The 19987-nt window shown below is 39.9% G+C and overlaps 1 protein-coding gene across 1 annotated transcript in view; it reads right to left on the bottom strand.

Moving 5' to 3' along the window:
• Positions 1–1559: 1559 nt before the first annotated feature.
• ZNF287 (zinc finger protein 287) overlaps positions 1560–19987 on the bottom strand; it is a 26358-nt gene continuing 7930 nt past the window's right edge. The window contains 3 exon segments of the mRNA XM_006153175.3: positions 1560–5108; positions 5110–5608; positions 19770–19856. Of these exon segments, the coding sequence (XP_006153237.2) occupies positions 4043–5108; positions 5110–5608; positions 19770–19856 (1652 nt within the window). The 3' untranslated portion in view covers positions 1560–4042.

Below are 19987 nucleotides of genomic sequence, written 5' to 3'. Positions count from 1 at the left end.
GATTTCTCACTTTCTGTCTCTGTCTCTCCAGTGAGTGCATGAACCCTATAGCAAAAATGTGGAGACTGTTCTATTGCAGACAGACAAAACCTAAATAATAAAAGTGTGAAAGTTGACTGGATCAATGAGAAACTTAAACACGGACTAGGTATTTAGATATTAGGGAATTCTTCCTTTTTTTTTTTTTTGAGATATGTGATAGTATGGTTATATAAGATTGTGTATTTGTTTTTTTTTTTTTTTTTTTTATGAGAGAGAGGGAAAGGGAGAGAGACACAAATAGGCATTTTTCTTTTTTTGGAGAGATTTTTTGTTTTTGCTATAGGGCGCATGCGCTTGCCGGAAAGACAGAGACTGAGAGATAGAAAGTGAAAAATCACCCCCCGGGGGGATGGCCACGCTACAATCCTTTCTCCTCCATTCTCCTCTCGGGATCTTGGGCACGCAGACCACCAGGTCTGGGACTTGAATTGCAGTTGGCTACATGGGAGTTCAGTGACAGCCATTCCTCTAACTGCTGGTCCCACAAATAGGCATTTTTGATAGGGTCTCACTGTGTCTTGATCTTCCAGCTCCAACCTCCCAATTAGGATCATAAGTGTATACAACTATATTTACCACATTCAAGTTGGGCCAGGAACTGAACTCAGGGCTCCCATGTAGCATCCATCCTTTTTAAGTGGTAACGTTACCTATGCACCAGTGTGGCGACTTGTCCATACTTTTATGATATGCATGCTTAAGAATTTAGAGGTGAAGGGACCAGCAGTTAGCATAATGGCTATGTCGCTGGACTCCCATGGCGACTGTGGTTCAGGTCCCGGACTCGGTGGCTTAAACTCACGCCAGGCACACATGCGTGCGTGCCCAAGATCCCGAGAGAATGGAGAAGGGATTGTGGCGTGACCATTCCCCCTGGCGGGTGATTTCTTGCTTTCTATCTCTGTCTCTGTCTTTCTGGCGAGCACACGCACCCTGTAGCGAAAACCTCTCCAATAAAAAGAAAAAGAAAAAAAGAATTTAGAGGTGAATATAATTCTAAGTTACTTTCCAATTGTTCAGTAAAAATAGGACTAAATGTTCATTTTTAAATCTAGGTGGTGTGTACAGAGTTTATTACTTCTAAATTTGCTGTATATTTGATAATTCTCATTTAGAAAAGTGGAAAATATGGGACCAGCAAATAGCGTAATGGCTACATTGCTGGTCTCCCATGTAGTCAACTGTCATTCGAGTCCTGGACCTGGTGGCTTAAACTCATGCCGGGCACATGTGCGTGCGTGCCCAAGATCCTGAGAGGAGAATGGAGGAGAAGGGATTGTGGTGTGGCCATCCCCCCTGGGAGGTGATTTCTCACTTTCTGTCTCTCTGTCTCTGGCGAACGCATGCACCCTGTAGCAAAAACCAAACCAAAACAAAACAACAAAAAAAAACCTCTCAAAAAGAAGTGGAAAATATGACTTTGCTAAAAAAAAATCTGTTGAAGTACTCAACATATACATAGGTCTGTTGGACCTAACAGCTTAAAAGTGGGGGAAAAAATACACAAAGATCTAGGATTCTCCACTATTATTATTCTATTATTTTATAAGGGCACCAGTTGTCTCTGTCAGTGGAAGACTTTATAAATGCATTATTTACATAAAACACAAAAAGCAGGAAATACAAAGTAATGCAAGAGAAGATGCTATGGACTGTTAACATACTACACATTCATTTCAAGAGAAAGAAGTGTAAGGGATGAAGTGGCATCCAAAAACCCCTGGATATTTAATACAATTGTCATTTTTTAACATGACAACTATGGAATAAGCATAATTTGAGTATTTTGCAACCTGCACTTTGTGAAGAATGATACTATGAAATAAAGGTCAACATAAGGAAAAGTGAAAACAACTTTTTAAAACACTCAACAATAGCCTCAGCTATGATAGCACCCGGTGTCTTTTCTCAGCACCTGTTTGTAAGATGTTTCTTATATAAACAATAATGTCCAAACAACGCTGCAGGGTCAATACATGATTAAACTGGTATTTTATGGTACCAGAATTTATATCAATTTCCCTGTTTAGCTCAGGAAAACTTCCTTGTGCAAAGATGTCCCATAATTTCTGATGCTGTTTTTAAGCAGTTCCTCTTATCCAGTCAGTATGTCAAACACTGCTTCGATATATTGATATGTACAAAAAAGCATTTTTAGTTCTACAACAGTTCTGTGCCAGTCAATAATATCTTATTACTCAGCTTTAATTTACATATTTTATTAATTTAATCAATGTACTGACCACATGCTGTATGCAAGGCACTGGGGAAACAGAAAGGAGCAAGATGAAATCTCAGCTCTGTACATAGGGCCTTATATTCTGATACTGGAATGATGTATTAAATTTAATAGTAATTTTTACCTACTGCTACTTGCATTTGTCAATTTTCCTTTTATTCTGCTTAATGATTATTCCATCAGTTTCTGCAACAATACTTTTTCCAAAGGAAAAAAAAATTTCCTGATGTCTTAAGAGTAATTGATTTCACTTATACATGAGGTCTTCAATAAGTTCATGGAATATGTGCATTATGAAAACCTATGCATGCATTTCAAAAAATATTTTTGCACCAAAATAAACTCATACTTTAGTTTTCATTTTTTTCTACAAACATTTTGAAGTGCCATCATATGTATGAAGGAGCATAAGGCTTCCAAGTACTCCTTAAAAATCAGTCATATTATTTTTTTCTTATAGACAGGCTAATTTTGCTTATTTAGCCACTATATTAGGTAAAGCAAGTCCAAATATATTTCTTGTTATATAAGTTATCTAAAAATTCTTTATTTTGTTTCATCTTGACTGTTTCCTGACCCACCTTATGCAATGAACCCAAATCTATTATCTTTTTTTCCTATTATTTATCAATAGCTGCTTTCATTATTTCTGTGTCTTGGGATTATGGGGTAGCATTTGGCAGCCCATTTTTGCAGGTTTCTAATGATCCTTCCATAACAGAGTAATTTAGATTGTGTCCTTACTTTATCTCTCATTATTCTAGAAAGTTTTCTGCTGCTTCAATCAACTGTAATTTTTAACATTACAGTAAGCCTTGACAGGATCCAATTAAGAAGTTTGGGACCTGAGCACAGTAGGCACTCAAGAAACGTGTTTTGGAGGAAGAACTAGACTTCCTACACTAAAACAGCCACTTAACATTGTAAGTTAAGGAGTCAGGTGAAAAAAAAAGAGAGCTGGATGCCTACTTCTCCCTTCCGTATGACCTTGGATAGCAGAACATAGTCAAATTAAGGCTAATATGTTTTAAAGATTAATTTAAGCTTGGGGTGTTTGATTTTTTTGACTGTTGTAACTAAATCTGTACATATGTCTAAATATTATATACACATTAGTTTTCCTATCCTAATAGACCTTTCATTAAGCCTGTCTTGCTTTTCCAGTATTTGAGGGCAAGTATAAAAGAACAGTGGTCACTTAGACATTTTTAAGATACTTTCACCTTTTTCAAACCTACTGGCTCCACATGGCAGTTATGGCACAGCAGGAAAAGGGGAAGTTAAAAAAAAAGAGGAAGGGGAAAGGAACTCATTACACAGTTTAAGGCTTCAAAGCTGGGAAGAAACAAAGGCCCCAAAGCAGCTTTTCTTTTCTATAATCCTAGGATTATTCTCTAGTGTGAAGTCTCTACTTGGTGGATACTTTTTCAAATTATATTCATAAGGCCTCATTTAAGAAGTACTTGAAATACAGTGAGTTGATGAGTTACAGGTTTTTGAATACCCTTTCATGTGGTTTCTTTCTGGAATGAATTAAGCTGATATCAAATAAAGGTTTAAGAAATCAATGAATTTTCTTAAATTTCACATTAAAATTAAATAGGTTATGTCCATGTTATGAATTCTGATACTTTTGCTGAGTGTTATCTAATATATATATATATTGCACTTATATTTCCTCTGAATAATCTTAACACACAGAGCTCACAAAATAAAATGTAAATAATCAAGCTGTAAAACTTGTCAAGTCTCTCATATCCATTAATTACGATGTTTGGCTCCCGTATGAACACGTTGGTGCTGAATAAGGTTTGTACTCTGGGTGAAGCTTTTACCACATATACGACATGCATAGGGCTTCTCTCCTGTGTGAATTCTCTGGTGTTGAATAAGGCATGTTCTCTGGCTAAAATCTTTATCACATTCATTACATTTATAGGGTCTCTCTCCAGTATGAGTTCTCTGATGTTGATTAAGTGATGAGGAATAAATAAAAGCTTTCCCACATTCGTTACACTTATAGGGCTTCTCACCAGTATGAATCCTTTGATGTTGAGTAAGATTTGCACCCTGTCTATATGCTTTCCCACATATATTGCATTTAAATGGTTTTTCTCCATTATGGATCCTCTGATGTTGAGTAAGGTGCACACTCTGGCTGAAGGCTTTCCCACAAACACTGCATTTATATGGTTTCTCTCCAGTATGTGTTCTATGATGTTGAGTAAGGTTTGCACTCTGGCTGAAGGCTTTCCCACATATGTTGCATATATAGGATTTCTCTCCGGTGTGAGTAGTTTGATGTTGAATAAGAGTTGAGGAATGGGCAAAGGCTTTTCCACACTCATTACATTTATAACATTTCTCTCCAGAATGAATTCTCTGATGTCGAATAAGGTAAGTACTCTGACTAAACACTTTCCAACACTCATTGCATTTATATGGTTTCTTTCCAGTATGTATTTTTTGATGTTGGAGAAGGTGTGTACTCTGACTGAAAGTTTTCCCACATTCGTTGCATATATAAGGTTTTTCTCCAGTATGAACTCTCTGATGATTAATCAGTGATGAACTGTGGCTGAAAGTTTTACCACATTCCAAACATTTATAAGGTTTCTCTCCAGTATGTGTCCTTTGATGTATAGTAAGGTGAGCACGCTGACTGAAGTCTTTCCCACAGTCATCACACTTATAGGGTTTTTCTCCAGTATGAATCCTCTGATGTATAGTGAGGTGTGCCCGCTGGCTGAAGGCTTTACCACACTGGTGGCATTCATATGGTTTTTCTCCAGTATGCATTCTTTGATGCGCAATGAGGGATGAGATATGTTTTCTCTTTCCCACATTCTTCACATTCATAAGATTTCTCTTTGGCATGGCTACTTTGGTGTTTTAAGAGGGATGGGTATTTCCTAAATTTTTTCCCACACACATTACATTTATAAGGCTTGTCTCCAGGAAGTATTTTCCCATGTACAATACCATATGAAACATGACTGAAGGTTGCCCTGCCGTCAAACACAGAAGTTTTATTATCTGATTGGGTATCAAATTGTACAATTAGGTTTGAATGCTTTTCAAAATTATTTCTATATATGTCATATTTCCTAAGACATTCTTCTGTTGGATCATCATCTTGTGAAGGGTCTGACTTCAAACTGAAATTTGTTTTGTTAGTGGGAATTTTCCTGAAGGTATCTGTTGCTTGCCACTCTAATCTGTCATCATAGTCACATGATTCTTCCAACTTGATGGTCTGAGTTCCAACCTTTCTGAGTTTAGAAATATCCTCTACTGAAGTGCATGCTTGGGTTTCAGTTTCCCATTCTGAAATAAAAACAAAAGTTTTCCTCTATCTGGAGAAAGGAAACTGCCAAAAATAGACACAATAATATATATGAATAAAACACTTTATGGAAAACTTATTAACATGATCCTTACAGCAAAGGAAAGGAAAATAAAAGGGCAGAAAAAGAGGAGACTCAAATTGAGAATAGAGAGGCTTCTCAGTTTTCAAAATGGGCACAGAGTAAAGAAAGTGATTTGAACAGGTGACAGCTAAGAGAAATAAAAACAGTGGATGAGAATGTGGGATAGGGGTCAACCGGTAGTGTGGTGAAGGTGCTACATTCCCACATGGCAGACTGTGCTTTGAGTCCCAGACCCAGTGGCTTGAAATTCATGCTGGGCATGTGTGCATGCATGCCCAAAATCCTGAGAGGAAAACAGAGGAGAAGAGGTTGCAGTGTGGCCATCCTCCTGGTATGTGTGAGTGTGTATGTGTGTGTGTGAAAGAGAGAGAGAGATCTCACTTTCCTTCTCAGTGTCTCTCTCCAGCAAGTGCATGCACCCAACAGCAAAAAAATACTGTAGGATAACTTGGAATGACTTCACAGATACATTTATATAATGGGCTCATGAAGTTAGCATGCTGATTCTCATTACTTTCCATTAACTCTGCACAGTCCTACATAATATTCTTAAAACATTTCATGGAGTGCTTTCCATGCTCAAGACTCTCTAGTAAATCTTCCATAGCCTAAAACAATAGTTCTCTAAGTACAGTCCCCATAGTACTAGCTTCATGGCATCACCATCAGTTGGAAATGTGTTCAAATTACTGGGATTGGATCCAACAGAAACACTGTTGGTGGATCTCAGCAATTTGTTTTAGCAGGCCCTGCAGGTAGTTTTGCTGTACACTAAAGCTTGAGGATTGTGGCTTAAAGGATAAAAGTTAGAGACAAAGAAAGTTAGATTAGAATACCTTCATTTGGTATTCAGTCCCAAAATAATCCAGGTTTCTCTGCTCTACTTTATATCTTCTACTTCACCTCATATCAAGCTTAAAGTTATCCACTACTTCTCATAATTTTCTATAAACACCATGCTAATCCCAGACGCTAAGCTTTCTTTATTGATACCTTCTCAATCTATTACAAAATATATTTATGGGGCCAGTAGGTGGCATGGTGGTTAAGAGCGCCGACCATGGTTTGAGTCCCAGACCTGGTGGCTTACCTTCTCACTTTCTCTCTCTCTCTCTTCCTCTCTGGTAAATTAAAATAAATAAATACATGAAGTTAAATAAAGTAATTCTTTTTTAAAAAAATATTTATTAATTGTATTTATTCATTATTTTTAATTTGACCAGACAGAGAGGGAAAGTGAGAAAGCAAACTGCCAGGTCCGGGGACTCGAACCATGGTAAGCCATGTGGGAATGTCCAGTGCCTTAACCACTACACTACCAGCTGGTCCCAAATAAAGTAATTCTTAAAAAAAAAAATACAATGTTCCTTTATAGAATCTAAGAAATGGATTAGGTTGAATCATATATGAAATTGCCTGTTTTTACTAAGTCAAAAGGGGGGGACACAAACAGTCTTATATTGTTGGGCCTATGAGAGAAGTTGGTCTTATGTGATTATTTCATAATTTTATGTGTTTCTTTTATTTTTTAAGAGGTTTCTGCCATAGGGCACATGCACTCATCAGAGAGAAAGACAGAGACAGAGAGTGATAATGTGAGAAATCACCCCCTAGGGGGAATGGCCATGTTGCAATCCCTTCTCCTCCATTCTTCTCCTGGGATCTTGGGCATATAGGCACATGTACCCAGCGTGATCTTCGAGCCACCAGGCCTGGGACTTGAACCACAGTCAGCCATGTGGGAGTCCAGCAACCGTTATGCCACCTACTGGTCCCCTTATGCATTTCTTATAGTTCTAATTTACTTGCACACTCTGGAAATAGCCTATGCTTATGTCACACCTACTTCAGAAAATAGCTAAAAATCCTAGATATAATGGCCAATCAACTGAACTGTAAGGCAGGTAACGATGACTTATAAAAAGGTGAACTCAAACGAAAGTGCATGCACGTACACAAATACCAAAAATACTCTGACCCTGGGGCCAGCAGATGCATGGTAGTTAAGGCACTGGATCCCACAGAGCTGTCAGTGTGGTCTGAGTCCTGGACCTGGCAGCTTGAAAAACACACCAGACACAGATGTGTACAGGCCCCCAAATCTGAGAGGAAAATGGAGAAAATATTGCAGCATGGCCTTCTCCCTTGGTGGATGACTTCTCACTTTCTCTGTCTCTCTCTCTGGCAAGCGTACATGCCCTATGGCAAAAATCTAAATATTTAGAATTATATACTGTAACTTAATCAGATATAGAATTTATAATAGTAAAAATGGTAATAGTTCAGAAATTAAGCTGTAAATCAAAGTAAAATAACTGCAGATATAGCAATAGAATAGTATGTTGTCATTGAAAATGCTATATTCATCAGTAAGGAACTAATTAAAGGATAATACTAATAACTGATAAAAATTAATTAGGTAGGGGTCAGCAGGTGGTATGGTGGCTGAGGCACTGAAGTCCTATACGGTCGACCACAGTTCAAGTCTTGGACCCAGTGTCTTGAAAATCATGCTGGATATGTGGTTATGTACCCAAAATCCCAGGAGGAGAATGGAAGAGAGAGGACTGTGGTGTGGTCATCCCGCCTGGGAAGTGATTTCTCACTTTCTCTCTCTGGTGAGCACACACACCTATGGCAAAATTTAAAAACCTAAAAATAAATAAACAGGTCAGTCTGGGTACATTGATTTTTTTAAAAAAGAGGGCCAGCATGTGGTGTAGTAGTTAAGGCACTGGACTCCCACTTGGTAGACTGTGGTTTGACTCCTGGACCCAGCAGTTTCAGATTCACATGGGGCACATGTGTGTGCATGCCCAACTCCCAAGAAGAGAATGGAGAATGGGCTGAAGAAGGGCAAACCTCCTAGGTGGTGATTCTTATTTTCTGTCTCTTTATGTCTGTGCTAAGTACATGCACCCTATAGCAAAAATCTCTCTCTCAAAAGAAAAAAATTAAAGGCATGCAAGACACATCAAGTTAAAAAAACCCAGTGTAGAGGATATACACACAGACATGATAATCTAAGGGGAGAAGGTCCTGGTAATGATTAGAGGGGGGAGGCATATTCAATTTGCTTCCTCACGCTGCTTGAATTTACATACTACTTATTACTTTTATTCAAATACAAAGATCATTTTTGACACCAGAAAATGTTTAGAAGTAATGCTATGTTAAAGAAGCAGTTTAATAATTAGCATAAAAGCACATTAGAGAGAAGGGCTGGCAGGTTGGCATAGAGGTTAAGGGCACTGGACTCCCACATGGCCAACCACGGTTCAAGTCCTGGACTTGGTGGCTTGCTTTCTCACTTTCCCTTTCTCTCTCTCACTCTGTCCCTCTCTGGTCAAATTAAAATAAATAAAGTTAAATAAAGTAATTCTTTTTTTTTCTGAGATGTTTTTGCTATAGGGCACGTGCGCTAACCAGAAAGAGAGACAGACAGAAAGCGAGAAATCACCCCCCTGGGGGACGGCCACGCTGCAATCCTCTCTCCTCCATGCTCCTCTCGGGATCTTGGGCATGCATGCACACACACCCGGTCTGAGTTTAAGCCACTGGGTCTGGGATTCAAACCGCAGTTGACTACATGGGAGCCCAGCAACATAGCCATTATGCCAACTGCTGGTCCCAAATAAAGTAATAAAATCTTTAAAAAAAAAAAAGCACATTAGAGAGTTAAAAAAAAAAATTAGAGAGGTAGCCAGCAGGTGGTGTGGTGGTTAGGGTGCTCTCACATGGTCAACTGTGGCTTTGAGTCCTGGACTTGTGGCTTGCTTTCTCACTTTCCCGTTCTTCCTCTCTGGTTAAACTGAGTAATAATAATAACAATGTAATACATAAAATTAAATAACCCTTCAAAAACACACACACACACATTAGAGGGGGCCAGGAGGTGACATAGTGGTTTAGCCACTGGACTCCCACAGTTTGAGCCCTGAACCTGGCAGCTTGCTTTTTCTCTGTCTCTCCCTGGTGAGTGCACATGTCTTATAGCAAATTAAAAAAAAAAAAAAAAAAGATTCTTAAAAATTATAAAAAACACACACTAGGGACCAGCAAATAGCATAATGGTTATGTTGCTGGACTCCCACAAAGTCTACCATGGTTTTAGTCCCAGACCCGGCAGCTTAAAACACACCGGGCGTATGTGTATGCATGCCCAAAATTCTGAGAGGACAGTGGAGGAGAGAGGATTACGGTATGGCCAACCCCTGGGGAGTGATTTTTCGTTTTCTATCTCTCTGTCTTTCCAGAGAGCACACGTGCCCTATAGCAGAAATATCTCAAAAAAAAAAAAAAGCCACACTTCATAAGAAATGCAAAAGTATTACTAAAATGCTAACAATGAAAAGGTAGGTTTTCTTTTGTATTCTCTAATTTTCAATAAGTTGGCTATATTACTTATTGTTAGTAAAAGAAATTGTTATATTTCTTTTATAAAGGAAAAACATTTAAAATTTAATTTTCTCAAACCAAGATTTGTTATTACCTTCCTCAAAAGAACAAAATAAAAATGTGAGTGGACAGGAGCATATGGGGGGGTCTTCAAAAAGTTCATGGAAACGTATATTATGAAAAACTATGCACAGATTGGAACATTTTATTTTGAATACCAAACTAAATTTTTCCATAAACTTTTTTTTTGAGAGGTTTTTGCTGTAGGGCATGTGCGCTCGCCAGAAAGAGAGAGAGAGGGAGACAGAAAGCGAGAAATCACCCCCTGGGGGGATGGCCATGCGGCAATCCCTTTTCCTCCATTCTCTTCTCAGGATCTTGGGCATGCACGCACACATGCCCGGTGTGAGTTTTAAGCCACTGGGTCTGGGATGCGAACCGCGGTCCATGGGAGTCCAGCGACATAGCCATTACGCTAACTGCTGGGGGACTAGTAATGTTTACATTGCTGAACTCCCACATAGTCAACCACAGTTTGAGTCCTGAATCCAGTGGCTTAAACTCATGCTGGGCACATGTGCATGTGTGCCCAAAATCCTGAGAGGAGAACGAAGGAGAAGGGATTGTGGTGTGGCCATCCCTCCTGGGGGGTGATTTTTCACTTTCTGTCTCTCTGGTGAGCACACAAGCTCTATAACAAAAATCTCTCTTTAAAAAATACAAAACGGGTGTGGGCGGGGAGCCGTGGAGGGTGGAGGCAGCACTAAAAACAAAAATAAAAAACTTTTATGCAGTCAGAATCAGTCTATGGCAAATTGTACATACACCTGAAAAGCAAATATTAATGTTGTAATTGACAATCTCAAAGCAACAAATCTTGGGCCTGGCCCCATAATGCACTGGTTGGGCCTCTGTGCAAATGAAACCAGGTCCCTCATGGCTCATTAGAGTTCCTGTCCCAGCCCTAGTGACTTGAGAAACATGCTAGACATACACACATACACACACACACACACATACACATACATATTCAGGGTCCTGACAGGACAGAATTGGAAAGATTGTGTTGTAACTAGGTCCTGTTGGGGAATGTTCTCTCTCCCTCTCTTTCTCATGTATGCACATGCTTTATCATGAGTAAAGGAGAAAAAGAAAAACTCAAAACAAAAGGAAAAAAAAAGGAACAAGTCTGAATGATGACCACAAATAAACTGCTACTATAAGGTTAGGTTTTTAAACAAGTAAGTTTATTAGAAACTGAGGCCATTATGCAGAGCTTAAAAGTACGTGTATATCACTAACCAAAAAGTGTTAAGTATTTGTTGGTTAATGAGGCCCAGCAGTGGTATAATACAGAGATCAGTGCTGACTTAGGTAATCAAGGAAAGCTTCATGGGAAAGTATGATTTGAGTTGAGCCTGAAGGAATGGCTAGGTCTTGTATAAACATAAGGAACTAAAGTTCTGAGACAGAAGGGCCATTGAAGACCAATACTACTATTCCATTTGTGAACTACCAATGTTTCCATTTCCTGAAGTATGACTGACTAGATAGCAAAGGTTCACCTCATCTACCTCTGAGTTGGTAAGAAAGTAAAATCCACAGAGGACAAAAAAAATCAAGTGAAAGCAGGAAGTCAGCAAGAGTTGAAGTTGGATGTCTGAGATAGCTCCTCAATCCTGCTGATAACCTTAAGCTTCTACTTTGAAGGGTACAAGGGGCTCAGGGGCCAGAAGACAGCCTGGAGTCCAACCAAGGATGGGAGATGAACAGGAGTCCCTTGCATAAGATTAACAAACTATGTAAAGAATGGTTAGGAAAACAACCAAATCCCAAAAATCTTACCTCAAAGGAGGGAGAAAAGAAATGTGCTTTTCTCAGTCTTAGTATTCTTTCTTTTTTTGGAGAGGTTTTTGCTGTAGGGCATGTGCGCTCGTCAGAAAGACAGAAAGACAGAGAGACAGAAAGACAGAAATCCCCCCCCCCCCCAGGGGGATGGTCACACTGCAATCTCCTCTACTCCATTCTCCTCTCAGGATCTTGGGCATGCATGCACATGCACCCGGTGTCAGTTTAAGCCACCAGGTCCAGCACTCGAACTGCTGTTGACTACATGGGAGTCCAGTGACATAGCCATTACGCCAACTGCTGGTCCCCACAGTCTTAGTATTCTTTAGAGGGATACAAAACAACTTTTCCCTAAAAATGCGTAACCACAAACTGTCCCTTCACAGCCTTAATTCGTGTGCACTGCCCTAATTCGTGTTCTTCCAATGATCTAAAAAACATATGCTGGGGATGCTGGCAGGTTAAAGACACTGGACTCCCACATGGCTGACTGCTGTTAGAGTCCTGGACCTGGTGTCTTGCTTTCTCAGTTTCCTGCTCTCTCTCTTCTTCTGATCAAATTAAGTAATAATGTTAAATAAAATAATTATTTAAAAAAATTCTTAGGGCATGGGAACCAGCAGTTAGCGTAATGGCTATGTTGCAGGACTCCCACGTAGTCGACCGTGGTTCATGTCCCGGACCCGGTGGCTTAAAACTCACAGCGGGCGCGTGTGCGTGCATGCCCAAGATCCCGAGAGGAGAATGGAAGAGAAGGGATTGCGGCGTGACCAACCCCCCTGGGGGGTGATTTCTCGCTTTCTGTCTCTATGTCTGTCTCTGTCTGTCTGGCGAGCACACGCGCCCTATAGTGAAAATCTCTCCAAAAAAAAAAAAATCTTAGGGGGAAAAAAATGCTGAGAAGTTGGCCTCAAGGCACCCCGAACTGCCAGTATCTCACAGAAAACCAACCTGTCCCTAGTTCAACTTATTTCTATGTATTGTTTTCTAATGTTTGAAGTGTACTAAATTTATTCTTGAAAAATTTTAGTGTGTAGTAGGTGTATTTTATGCCATTCAGCCAATAAGACAAATAAGGCTATCCATTATGGAGAAGAATTAGCTTTTCAAATAATAAGACCCTTAAAATACTTCATGACCAAAGTTAACTTTTTAAAAAAATGAAGTAAGTCGTTCCAACCTAACATGATTTTTCACTACTGTTTAATTCATCGCTAATGCTTGCATTAGCATCAATAGTGGTAGACATACAGAAAGTCAGTGACATAAAAAAACAACACAGGGGGGACCAGCAGATGGCATAATGGCTACGTCGCTGGACTCCTATGTAGTCAACCACGGTGGTTATGACAGCTGGATGCCACATGAATAATAATGTGTCATTATTATTATTATTTTTTAAGTTGTGCATGCACGAGAGAGAGAGGAATGGGTGAGCACCTTGACAGGGTCTCATCATGCTATGATCCCATTTTCATAGTCCTCCAGCTCCTCAGGATCCTAGGCACACACATGCATACCTTATGTATTTTTCTGATGAAACCAAGATGAGAACCATGGTTACCAGATGGCTTCCAGGGCACTTGTATTATTGCTGCACCACAGTTGCTAAGCCCAATGCTTTTATGTACACAAAAATGTAAAATAAAAAGATTCAAGAAACAAGAAAACATTACTCTTAGTGAAATATATTCTAAGGAGAAAGAATTTTTTTAAATCTTGAATTTTCTGGACAGTTTGTTATTAGTAGTGGTATTGACGTAATTATTCTTTTCTTTTTTTTTTTTTAAAGAATGTATTTGTTTATTTGGGGACCAGCAGTTGGCATAATGGCTATGTCACTGGATTCTCATATAGTCAACCACAGTTCAAGTCCCAGGCCAGGAGGCTTAAACTCACGCCAGGCATGTGTGTGTGCACATGCCCAAGATCCTGAGAGGAAAATGGAGGAGAAAGAATTACGGTGTGGCCATCCCCCTGGGGGGTGATTTCTTGCTTTCTGTCTCTCTGGCAAGCGCATGCGCCCTATAACAAAAACCTCTCCAAAAAAACAAAAAAAAGAAGTTATTTATTTATTTGTTTGTTTGTTTGTTTAAAATTTGCTATAGAGCACACATGCTCGAGATGGGGGAAAGAGAGCAAGAGAGAGACAGAGAGCAAGAGATAGTGAGAAAGCAAATCATCAGGTGCAGGACTCAAACCGTCGTTGGCCATGTGGGAGTTCAGTGAGTTCACTGCCTTAACTACAATGCAACCTGCTGGCCCCTGATATAATTCTGAAATTATTTTTATCTATAACATATAACAGAATAAGTAAATACACTGAAACTGGGAACCAAGTTATTTACTGCATGCAAAAGGATATACAAAATGGAATACTGGAAAATACAGAATGGAATACCCTTGTGTTGTTGGAATTAAAATGGAGTATAAAGTCATGACTTACCACAGTTTGAGTCCTGGACCTCGCAACTTGCTTTTCACTTTCTTTTTTTCTCTCTCTCTCTCGTCAAGTTAAAAAAATAACAATAAATAAAATTAAATATTCTTTTAAATCTTATTTTTAATTATTTTATTTAACTTTGTTTCATTTATTTATTTTTAATTTGACCAGAGAGGGACAGAGTGTGAGAGAGGGGAAGTGAGGAAGCAAGCCTCCAGGTCCGGGACTCAAACTGCAGTCAGCCATGTGGGAGTCCAGCACCTTTAACTACCATATCACCTGCTGGCCCCAAAATTAAATATTCTTAAAAGCAAACAAACAAAAAACTACATACATACATATTCCCAACTATATCCACTAAACAGATCCAGAAGAAAAGGTACTTGTATCAGTGAACAAACTTATTGCCTAGTTCTTAGTTTCTTTTTGCTTGTGCCAGAGGCCACATATGCACCAGTAGGAAAGAGAAAGAGAAAATACCCCCCAATGGGACCTGGTTATGTAGCAACTCCCCCCCTTCCTCCATTCTTTCATCTCACTAGGATCCTGGGCACACATTCTTATGCACCTGATGTATTTTTCAAGCCACTAGGGCTGAGATTTGAATCATAGCTGGCCATATGGAATCTGGTTTCCTCCATGAAAAGCTTAACCATTATGTTAGGACAACTGCCCCCAGATCTTGGTTTCTAAGTACTATTTTCCATAAAAATGAACCAGGACTCCTTGGAGAAATTCTAGGTCTAAGGTAATGACAAGGAGAGGCTAACGAACATCTTATTGTCCCACAAAGTAAAGAAATGCTCAAAAACTAATGTGGACATTTCATAAGGATGTTGCACTTGGCTTGAAGGGCTCCCACTGCTCAAATTTGGGACAACTGAGCATCACAAGCACAAAACAAAAAAGCCTGGAACTAATGAACAGATGAATTTTTAAAAATTCTATTAGTCGGGCTGGCAGGTGGTGTGGTGGTTAAGGGTGCTGGACTCCCACATGGTCGACAACGGTTTGAGTCCCAGACCTGGTGGCTTCCTTTCTCATGTTCTCTCTCACTCTCGCTCTGTCCCTCTCTGGTCAAATTAATATGAAATAAATTAATAAAGTTAAATAAAATAATTCTTTTTAAAAATTCCATTAGTCCATAGCATTACACATACATGGAAACAGGGTGGGAGAGCTGTCTTTAAAATGGAGAGACTGGGGCCAATGGTAGCACATCGATAAACTGTGATGCTCTATGAGGCAGACCTACATAGAAGGGTTACCAGTTCATGTCTGGAGGTCTCTCTGAATAAACTGGGCACACATTCTGGGTGCCAGTGATCTGGGCTGACTAAAGAAGGGTGTGGATGACAGCATCAGGGCCCTGTCAGGGGGGCTGTGTCTCTTGTCTCTCTCAATCATGAAATCAATAAACCTAAGTTTAAAAAAAAAAAAAAAGCTGGCTTGGCGGTGTAATAGTAATAAGCTAGTCAAGAAAAGCTGAATTTGGGACTAACAGGTGGCATGGTGGTTAAGGCGCTGGACACTCCCGCATGGTCAACAGCAGTTCAAGTCCTGGACCTGGTGGCTTTCTTTCTCACCTTCCCTCTCTGTGTGTGTGTGTGTCTATCTCTGGTCAAGTTAAAATAAATGAATGAATAAATAAATCATATTTTAAAAAAAAAAAGCTGAATACCATGTGGTGACAATGGTTCAAATCTCCAGTCTGGTTGGTCTGGAATATGCTGGTCATGCACATGAATACTCGGGATTTGACTGGAGGAAGACAACTACAGCATGACTAGAACTTATAGAGGCTACTCCCCTCGTTCTCTCATATTCATGTGCACGCACACATTTTCTATCATGAATAAAGAAGAAAAAGAGAACCAGTAAACACTACCTTGACCAAATGAGCATCAACAATGCCAAGGCAAACTGACATTATGTGCTTCCTGAGAAGATATAATGGAGAATACGCATCACCTTTGAAGTGCTTGCAAAAATATTTTATCTGAATCTAATCATAAGGAAACGAGCAAATCTAGACTGTGGTTCAGAAAAAAAAAAAAAAAGTAAAAAACTGGCCTGGATCTTTAAAAAAATGTCAGTATTGGGCCAGCAGGTGGTGTGGAGGTTAAGGTGGCTGGATCCCAATTGGCCAACTGTGGAAAGTGGCCATTCTGAACAAACATGTGATAGTTGGAGAAATCTGAATATTTTACTACACATATGATGATGCTACTATACAGATGTTAAATATTTGGGGTGAGAAAATGGTATCATACTTATATAAGAGCAGCATGTTTATGATCTTAGAAGATATTTAGGGGTGAGATGTCACAATGGCTTTAACTTTCAAATGGTTCAGTGCACAAAGTGTGTGTGTAAAGAGATAAAACAAAAGTGGCTAAATAATAATTAGTGATTCTAGATGAAAAGCATGTAAGTGTTCAATGTATTCTGCCAGCAACTTTTCTGTAGGCTTATAATTTTGCTATAGGGCGTGTGCGCTCGCCAGACAGAGAGACATAGAGACAGAAAGCAAGAAATCATCCCCCAAGGGGGATGGTCACGCCACAATTCCTTCTCCTCCATTCTCCTCTAGGGATCTTGGGCACGCACGCACACGCACCCGGCGTGAATTTTAAGCCACTGGGTCCGAGACTCGAACCGTGGTCAGCCACATGGGAGTCAACGACATAGCCATTACGCTAACTGCTGGTTCCCTAATTTTTATAATTTTTCAAAATGAAATAGTTGTGCTCTCTCTGTGTCTTGCTCTCTTGCTCACAAATGAGAAAATAAATAAAAATAAAAATAAAAAAGACCAGCTAGAGTGATGCAGCAGCAACCCAACACTCTGCAATGGTGAAGTCACATAAGACATTCCTGAGTTCATGACCTAAAGTTTTCCTATACACACACTGGGTGTGTGCCATTATCCTGGTTGGCTGGGGGTGGATTGGGCATGAAGACCCTGTTGGGGTGCCTCTCACTTTTTCCTTCCCTACCTTAGTCCTCCCTCCCTCTTTTTATGTAAGGAAAGAAGGCAAAAAGAAAAAAAGGGGGGGAGGGGAGGAAGGAATGAGTGAATGAATGAATCAATAAATAAATACATACATAAATAAAATGAAATAGAGGAGACAGAAAGGAATAACTGAAAGTCCATCAATGAGGACCAGGTTTAATAAATTATGACACACAATAAAAGCTAATGCAGGTATACAAGAAGAGGAATGAGAAACACTTTTCAAGATACTCTTTTAAGGACCAGCCACGGTAGTGCAGGCAGTAGAGCCCTGCTGTGTGATACTGGGGTCACATAGAAAGCCTGGGTTCAGACCTTGAGTCGACCTGAACATACTAAGCATGCCTATAATCCTGGTTGACTGGTGGGGGAGAGCTGTGGAGTGGCAAGACTCTGGCAAGGGAGCCTTTCTCTCATGAAAAAAAAAAAAGATAACTTAAAAAGACATACATTTTTTGAGAGATTTTTGCTATAGGGCATGTGCGCTTGCAGGAGAGACAGACAGAGACAGAGAGACAGAAAGTAAGAAATCACTTTGTGGGGGGGCAATGGCCACACCTCCATCCCTTCTCCTGCATTCCCCTCTCAGTATTTTGGGCACGCACCACATACGCCCAGCATGAGTTTTTTTTTTTTTTTAAAGAATTATTTAACTTTATTTATTTATTTACGTTAATTTAATCAGAGAGGGACACGGATAGAGAGAAAGTGTGAAAGCAAGCTGCCAGGTATAGTACTTGAACCACCGTCAGCCATGTGGAGTCCAGCCCTTAACCAGCACACCACCTGCCAGCCCCAGCGCCTGGTGTGAATTTTAGGCTACCGGGTCCAGGACTTGAAGAGCAGTCCACTATGTGCGAGTCCAGCAACACCATTATACTATCTGCTGGTTCCATTATTATTATTTTTTTTAATAGGGCATAACATGCCATAGGGGACATATGCTCATTGGGTGGGAGGGAATGAGAAAGCAAACAACCAGGTCCAGCGCCTTAACCACCATGCCACCTGCTGGTCCTGAGAAAAAATATTTTATACTGACTATATATGCCAAAAAACAACCAAAACAGGGAACCAGCAGTTAGCGTAATGGCTATGTCGCTGGACTCCGACGTAGTCAACCGTGGTTCATGTCCCGGACCCGGTGGCTTAAAACTCACGCCGGGCGCGTGTGTGTGCGTGCCCAAGATCCCGAGAGGAGAATGGAAGAGAAGGGATTGCGGCGTGACCATCCCCCCTGGGGGGTGATTTCTTGCTTTCTGTCTCTATGTCTCTCTCTGTCTGTCTGGCAAGCGCCACGTGCCCTACAGTGAAAAACTCTAAAAAAAAAAAAACAAAAAAAAACAAAACAAACACCTGGAATGAACACTGTTCAAAATTTACCTGACTCTAGTCACCTTGGAAGAAAGGAACAACCAAAAGTCCATCAATAAGGACCAGGTTTAATAAATGATGAGAAACACATCTACAGGAAACAGTGGTTTGTGGACATGATCTAATGACAGTCACTGTGTGCTGGGGAGATGGAACTGGGTGCAAGTGTAGGCGGGTGAGAGATTTTTGTCTATGTATTTCTGACTTTATATATTTAAAATATTTCTGAATCTTAAAAATACATTATCACTTTAAATAAGGAGAAAATAAAAAAAGGAAATTAAGTTAGGCAAGCAGAGGTAGGGAGCTAAAGGGGTTATCAGTAAACAGAATAAAAGAAACTCACAGAAGAAAGTAGTGGGACCAGCAGATGGTATAATGATTATGTTGCTGGACTCTCACATAGTTAACCACAGTTCTAGTCCCAGACCTGGTGGCTTAAAACTCACGCCGAGCGCATGTGTGTGTGTGTGCCCTAGATTCAGAGAGGAGAATGGAGAAGAGACTGCGGCATGGCCCCTTTAGGGGGGTGATTTCTCACTTTTTGTCTCCCAGTCTGTGTCTACAGCGAGCACACATGTCCTAGAGCAAAAATCTCTCTAAAATAAAAAAACAAACAAACAAAAAAACAAGGTCATTTGAAATTTAACTTTTCAGGGAGGTTCCTGCATATTTTAATATTTAATACAGCAGGAAGGGAAAATGGCACAATGAAAGCCCCAAAGTTCCAAGAGATGGGACCTAGGGGGTCACACTGAAAGATGAAATGAGAAAAGACATAGGGAAAAGGTATAAAAATGATGTTTATAAACTCTCTTTCTGAAGATGGTCCTTATAAGGAAGCAGTGTCAAATAGCTCATGTTCTTGCAGGCTTGGATGCCTTCATGGGGAGTGACATGGCCACACTTAAAAATATCTCACCACATTTAGAATATAGACTCTTAAGTACATAGCAGCTCATGTACTGGTTTTCTCACCTGGACTAGGGCCTTCTAAAATTTCTTTGATCACCATCCATGGTTCTTCCAATATGGGAATCACTGTTGGTCTGTATACTGTAAGTCCTGTTTAGGAGAAATGTAATTCATTTTTATCCTGGAGATAAAGAGTTGTTCAAAGTGTAGTTACCTGGGACAACAGACATCTCTAGTGAAAGAATAGTTAACGAAACTGACTAAGAGAATTAGGTTGTCAT

Source organism: Tupaia chinensis, unplaced genomic scaffold, assembly GCF_000334495.1.
Source record: "Tupaia chinensis unplaced genomic scaffold, TupChi_1.0 Scaffold000365_1, whole genome shotgun sequence".
NCBI classification, from domain to species: Eukaryota; Metazoa; Chordata; class Mammalia; order Scandentia; family Tupaiidae; genus Tupaia; species Tupaia belangeri.
The sequence above is the reverse complement of the archived record's forward strand: the minus strand, read 5'-3'. Positions and strand labels throughout refer to the sequence as shown.